This window comes from Penaeus chinensis, chromosome 10, assembly GCF_019202785.1.
Source record: "Penaeus chinensis breed Huanghai No. 1 chromosome 10, ASM1920278v2, whole genome shotgun sequence".
Taxonomy (NCBI): domain Eukaryota; kingdom Metazoa; phylum Arthropoda; class Malacostraca; order Decapoda; family Penaeidae; genus Penaeus; species Penaeus chinensis.
Window position 1 is genome coordinate 24,559,236 of NC_061828.1, and position 7,500 is coordinate 24,566,735.

Genomic DNA, 7,500 nt, shown 5'->3' on the forward strand with positions numbered 1-7,500 from the left:
ATTGGGCGGTAGGAGATGGCAGATCTGGGATTACCCCCTCCTTTCAGTATGGGAATGATGTGGGCGAAGTGCCATGAGTTTGGAAAAGTGTGACTTTACCAAATTTCATTGTACACTTCTAGCAACTTAATCATGTCATCGTGATTAAGATGCTTTATCATCTCATATCGAATCTCATCAGGGACCGGGGATTTTCCTCTACAAGCTTCTAGGGCTCGGACAAGCTCCATCCATTGTAAGATCTTGATTGTAATCAAAGTCATCTCCTATGGCAAAGTGAATAGGTTGCAGCTTAGCCGCTTCCTTGATGGTCAGGAATGCGGGATGGTAATTTGCTGAGCTGCTGTATGAGAGAACTGCCTGGTGAGTGCATTAGCAATGTCTATAGGTGAATCGAAACTATTACCCTCGTGGATGTTGATTTTGAAAGATGTTTTTTTCTTATCGATTTTATTGACAGTGGACCAAACCTCTGATATTTTTGTATTGCTGTTTATTGTAGAGACAAAGCTCCGCCAGGAGTCTCTCTTTGCTTGTCTAATTACTCTACAAGCCCTAGCTCTTGCTTGTTAGTAGTTGCAAAATTTCTCATTTGTGATATTTTTGAAAAGCCTGTGGGCCTTATTGCGTTTACCCTGTGGCAATCTGGTGTCCACCATGGAACTCTATGCTTAAAGCTATCTGTCGAAGTTTTAGGAATGGATAGCAATGCTGCTTCTATAATCGAATTCTGAATATTGTTTACTTTATCATCAATGGTTTCTCCAACAAGTTCGAGCTTGATGCTCCTTGTGAAGGCGACCCAGTCTGCTCTCTTTAAGTTAAATTTGGGCGCTGAAGGCGTTCTCACTATGTTGCATGAATATTCAATTAAAAATGGGAAGATGATCGCTTCCCAACTACACGTCAATGGTTGGCTGCTATTGATGAAGAGACCAGTGATATGTCTATAAAGCTCAAATTACCGGTATTATCGTCCACCCGCGTCGGACTACCATCGTTCAGAAGGACTAAATCAGACTCGTTAATCAACTTGACTACTAGCTCACCTCTACCATCCACCCGCAGGAAACCCCATAACGTATGATGAGCATTAAAATCACCTAAAATTACTTTATTTTGTGGCAGACGTTCCTGAAGAGCAAAGAGCTCATCACAGATAATCACTTTATCAAGTGGATAATAAACTGAACATATGTCAGATACGTGCCATTAATTGTTTACTCTGCATGCGACAAACTCCAAAGTAGAATCAATAGTCACTTCTGTAAAAGGGAGGTTTGGTGGATGTACATGGCGACTCAGCCTCCACCCCTACCCTCACGATCCTTCCGACATAAAAGGTAGTTCCTCAGCGATACAACCTCGTCAGAGACGAGGTGTGTTAAATGTGTTTCTTGGAGAACTATAATTTTGGGAGCATAGAACGAGGCAAATAATTTAAGGTCATTTACTTAGAAGATTACGTTTTATGGAGTTTGGAAGTGCCTTGTCCACCAGTTTTCATTTTCTTTTTATGGGAGGGATGCGCCTCCACTCCCTCGCTTCCTGGGGACCTCTCACGGGATGGTTTGGAGACGGAAGCCTACATGTCCTGCACCTCCTAGCGAGGGAGACGACTGACAGATTGCGACCTGCTTCTCTCTCGAGAAACCGATCGCGAGCCAGACGAAATCCTCACAGGAGAAGCCCGGACGGGGAGGTGCGCTCCGGACTGTGATTCGGTATCGGCTTCCTTAAGATGTTTATGCTGGGTTGATGCATTTGATCGACCAATGTAATCAACTGATAAACTTTAATGTTTAAATCCTTAACCGTTTGTTTCAATTCAGTGATTTCTTTATCATTAGCTGCAAGCTGCTGACTGACATCACTTGCTCTAGGGGTGTTGTTAGTTACTGCTGCAGCATAAGAAGTATCGGGTTTGTGTGTTAAACTTTCCACTTTCCTCTTAGCTTCAGTATAACTAATTTCATGCTTTCTCATATATGCAATGTCTCAGTCTCCTTCTTCAGGATGCTGCACTCGGCAGATCCTGAATGATGGGGATCTCCACAGTTAGCACATTTGGAAATTTTGCTAGTACATGTGATGGTGTCATGGGCTTCAGCACATTTCCGGCAAACAAATTTAGTTGAATCTTTGTCAATACATCTTAATGAGGTGTCTCAGAATTTTTGGCATCTATTACAATGCATTGGCTTTTGGACATAAGGTCTTACTTGAACACGTTCATAACCCACATTGACATACTCAGGGATTTTATTCAATGCACAGGTCAGAAAACACAGTCCAGTTTTCATTCGCACATTCCCGTCCTTCTTGGTCATACAATGAACGTCCACTACGTCTTGGTCCTTCATGCTCTCGAGAATTTCACTTTCTTCCATCATCCTCAAATCCCTGTGAAAGATTACTCCCTTACAGGTATTTGGGCTAATAGGAATAATTACTTTAACTCGAAGATCATAAATTTGCGTCAGCTTAAGTAAATCCTTAATCTGGGAGTTATATTGTACCTTAACAAGGAGGCTTCCATCTTGCAATTTTTTTACAAAATCAAAATCGCCGTCCACTTGACCATCCAGGACCTATTGATGATAAAGGGGTTCACGTTCAAAAGCGACTGATTTTCATTCACGCATTTTACATTCACGAACCTTGCATTCTGGGTGGGGATTTTGAAAATTGGTCGTCTCGTCTTGTCATTAGTGAAGGTTCCGTTCATGGTCGAATTAGTCAGAGAATGGTCATGAGTCGCCCCTCCTTCTTGAGGAGAAGGGGTAGCCGGGGTATCACTCATCCAGGGTATCGGACCAGGTCCGACCCCTTTTCTCAAAAACGTAGTCCTGAAGGGACAAAAAAAAAAAAAAAAAAAAAAAAAAAAAAAAATCTATTAACTTTTGTTATCAACCTAACAGCAATAACTAAGAGAGTAAGTCAGTTTTTCGTCCTCTACCCCCCCAGTGGAAGCATGGTTGCATTCTCCAGTACCACAGAGAGATCGAGTTATGTGTGGGACACTTCCTTACCGCCGAACTTGCCTAGGCGAAGGACGGTAATTCAATGCCGAATACGGGAGTTCACGGGGAACTCCGGTAGGCTTAGGAATGTCACATTAAGAGGAAAACAATTCAGGACCAAAGTAAAAGTGCGCCCAAATGACGCCCCAGACTACTGGGCCTCCCTACCCAGAGGTCAAAGCCACAAGGGCTACCCTGGTGTAGAAGAGAGCTGCGGGTCTGAGGTGTGGTGCTGACTACGCCTACTATAGCCTCGTGTCACCTGCAAAACAAAAGCACTGAAGGTACTGGCAAAGCACAATAAATGTTCTGTAATTACAGGTTTTTCTTTACTTTACTTAAAATTACTTTAGGAACAACTCAGAAGCAATAATATCCTGCGAGACGAGAGGCTGCTGCTGCGTTTTAACAATAAGTACGTAGTTTCAACCACGAGTGTGTTTTTTTTTTTTTTTTTTTTTTTTTTTGATTTCTTGGCTATCAACCAGCGGCATGTGGCCAAGGTTATTAAGCCAATGGATCCTATTTATTCTATCAATCTATATAAGGTCATAAAGTTTTGTCTCCCTTATAAAAGCGATTACTTTATTTATTATTTTTTCATCGTTTGAAAGAAGATTTCATATTGTTAAATCTTCGTTTTTAATTCTGAAATAATTTATGATGTGGTTTCGTTGATTATTCTATTTTTGGCAGGATGTTAAGATGTGGTTTATTGTTATGGTGGTATTGCATATTTGGCATCGTGGGGGGTTGGTCCACTCACTTTGCCACAGGAGATGAATTTTTGCTTTTATAAGAGACACAAAACACCTGAGATCTGTACGAACTATGGTAGTGTCCAGATCGCCAGTTGACCCGGATAATTTGTCAGCCTGTTCATTGCCATGGATACCAGAGTGGCCTGGTACCCATATTAACTGGATTGATTTGTTGGCACCATGGAACTTACGAATGATATTACCCAGCAGTTCACTTTTAGTGGTTTCTAAGGATTTAATAGCTTTAAGTGAACTTAATGAATCAGAAAAAATAACTATTCTATTGTGGGTCGTCGATAGTGCAAAATCAATAGCTTTGTCAATGGCAAAAAGTTCAGCAAGAAAGATCGAAGTATGATTCGGCAGTTTGAACTTTAGTTCACATTCAGTCGACCATACACCCGCACCCACACACTCATCTGTCTTGGAGCCGTCGGCATATATATGAAAAGAATTGAGATGTTTAATAAGGATCTCTCTGAACCTCTGGCGTACCTCCACCATCGGCGCCATGTCCTTGGCTGATGGAAGCCAGGCTTCATTGATAGAAAAGTTGGGGGTTTCCCATGGCGCTATATTTGAATGAACCAGGGTATCGATGGTAGAGAGATCTATACCGACTTTCTCGACGAGGTCGTGGAGTCTCGTGGCAAATGGCCTAATGCCTCCATTGCCATTAGGGTGGCTTGGGACGAGTGTTGAACAACGTAAAATAAAATATTTCGTAAATCAAAGAAGGGTGAACGGGCGAGACAGGCAGTACTCGTAACTGGCTCATTGGTGACTTAGTACAAGTGTAGCCATCCATGTGTAAAAACAATCAAACAAGTACTCACAGTGGGCATAGCACGTCATACCCGTCGGCAAGGGGATATATAGATATATACATATATAATATATGCATACATATATATATGTATGTATGTATATATAATATATATATAATATTTATGTATATGTATGTATATATACATATATATACATACATATATATATATATATATATATATATATATATATATGTGTGTGTGTGTGTGTGTGTGTGTGTGTGTGTGTTTATATGAACACACGCACACATATATATATTTGTGCATGTATGTATATATGTACACACTTTGGTATGCTGTATATACACACATGGGGTAAAATGTAATATGATAGTTCTTTTAATGATATTTTATTGAAAAATAATATGTGAATATTTAGACATTAGACACTCTGCTTTATTATTATATTATAATATAAGAAAAAGCATTATACACTCTAGGGTTTCATCTCTGCTTAGCTCTGTATATAGGATGATTTCAAATGTAATTAAATGTGTTAGATATTGATAATTGTTTATCCCCAAAATCCAACTTTTCAGATTACAACACCGGGTTTAAATGACGGCCATCTAAAAATCAAGGAAGCTGTTTTAAATGGTTCATTGGCATCTTTTCCCACGGGAAGTTCTGTACGTACAGGGTCGCCAGTGTCAACCGATCGCGAACAAGGTTTCCGATCTGTTTTAAGTGTTTCTACAAAATCTAGACACGATTCAAAAGTTTTTTTTTGTCTTGCCACGAACATTTATGGGAACGATACAAAGACCATCAGTCTCATTGTTCAAGGTTAGTAAGTGCATGGTAATCCTGTTATGGGTGATAGTAATATAATGCTTTTGATATTTTCCTTGGGATTTGTTGGGTGCTCACGACATATTTGGTAATGTTCTTATTCTATGTTTCTTTTCAGAGGTACCAGGGACACCGGGCCCACCTCGGATTATAGACAGTGGATCGCGCACAGTCAACCTCACCTGGTCAGCTCCTTCTCACGATGGCAATTCTCCAATCACGACTTATCGTATAATGATTATCAACAGCACAGGTAAGTGTTCATTGAAGACTTTATATTCCAATCTAGGGTCATTTCGGTGATTTATATATATATATATATATATATATATATATATAAATATATATATAAATGTATATATATATATATATAGATGCATAGATCAGTCCAGTCTGCTATATTTGAATGATCATATTACTTTTTAAATTGATGTACAGTATTGGCACACTACAGCGTTATTTGGAAGATTGTTACAAGTGTCAATATTTCTGTTTGGAAAACTGAACTTCTTGATATCTTTCTCGGCTCTTTTTACTTTCAACTTTTTGCTGTGTCCTCTCGTCCTTCTTGTGTTCACAATAATAAAATCATCTTTTGTCTAACTTCATCCTTCCTGTAATGTAGTTGAACATTATTATCGTGCCACCTCTTTTTCTTCTTTCTTCCAAAGTTGTAAGACCTATTTTCGGTAGTCTTTCTTCGTAGCTGATATCTCTTAGAGTTGGTGCCCATCTTGTGGCTGCTCTTTGAACTCTTTCTAGTTTATCTGTATCTTTTATGTGTGGACTACATACCACTTATTATGGCTACAGTGACCTTCTTTACTATGTCTTCGTCCACATATACGAATGCCCTCTTCATGCCCTCTTAGTTTAATATTATGTCTCCTAACTTGTGTTGGTATATTGGATTTTTACTTTCTCCGAACCTGACAACATGGTATTTATTGGTGTTAAATTTCCTTGTACAACTCCAAATGAGTATGTTCTCGATGTCACTTTGGAGACATTAGCACGAGGCATCGTCGATTATCCTTTTTTTACAAATTCGCGTCGTCTGCTTATCGGCGCCAAGACCGATCCTTGAGGCTAGTTACTTGTCGGTATGCAGAGTGCTTCCCTCTAATTACGGTTCTCATGTCTTTCATGAAGAGAATCTTCTAGTTTGCCTTTCACTCCACCTAGCTGTTCTAATATCCATAATAGTCTTTTACGAGACACATGATCAAATGCCAGGTGTCTCTTTCTTGTAGTATTTCAGAAACTCATAGAAGCAGATGGGATTTGCTACGCATGACCTTACTTCCCTAAAATCAAATAGTTTATTTGATATCATATTGTGTTTTTCAAGTACTTCAACCCACTGTTTCCAGATTATCCTTTCTAACAGTTTGCATACCACACTAGTTAACGAAACGGGTCTATAATTTAGAGGATTTTGTTTGTTGCCGTTCTTGTATAAAGGTGTAACATTTTCAAGTTTCCAAGCTTTTGGTAGTTTTCCTTGTCTCACTGAATTTTGGAATATTAACAATAACGGAGTACATAATTCTTCGGCACATTCCCTCAGAACCCATTTAGATATCTCATCTGGTCCCTCAGCTTTAGTCTTGTCGAAACCTTTCAGTAGGTCTTTTATTTCATTCTTTTCAAGTGTGATATTTCCGATATTTTGATTTATATTTGTACGGTTACTTGCCATTTCAAAGTATCGGTCCTGAACAAACACTGGCTGAATTTTATGTTTTATTAAGGATTTCACTCATTTCCTCTCCCTTAGTATAAACGATGTCTTTGATGGCGCTAATTTGATCTCTAGTTTTATTCATACAATTTATGTAGTTAAAGAATAGCTTTGGTTGGTTTGTACATTTATTGATTATCCTTTCCAAAGCTTAATTTCGCTTTCCTCATGGTTTGGGTTTATTCATTTATTCCTACTTTATACCTTTCATACGCTGCCTGAGATCTACGTCTTTCTCCAAAAAAGTAGTTTGTTTTCTCTCATTTTCTTGCATTCATCATTTAATAACTTTTGGCCATTTCTTGCTTCAGTTTTGAATCTTGATACATTTTTTTCTACTCCTCGTTTATAGA

General features: G+C 38.9%; 1 protein-coding gene across 6 annotated transcripts in view; it reads left to right on the forward strand.

The window, feature by feature from the left end:
* LOC125029734 (Down syndrome cell adhesion molecule-like protein Dscam2) overlaps positions 1-7,500 on the forward strand; it is a 349,890-nt gene that overhangs the window by 175,001 nt on the left and 167,389 nt on the right. For all 6 annotated transcript variants that reach the window (XR_007115219.1, XM_047619839.1, XM_047619841.1 and 3 more), the window contains exons 17-18: positions 5,151-5,397; positions 5,522-5,656. Coding sequence is in view for 5 of the 6 variants with exons in the window: in XM_047619839.1 (XP_047475795.1) it covers positions 5,151-5,397; positions 5,522-5,656 (382 nt within the window). In the remaining variant the exon portion in view is untranslated. The remainder of the gene's footprint in view (positions 1-5,150; positions 5,398-5,521; positions 5,657-7,500) is intronic.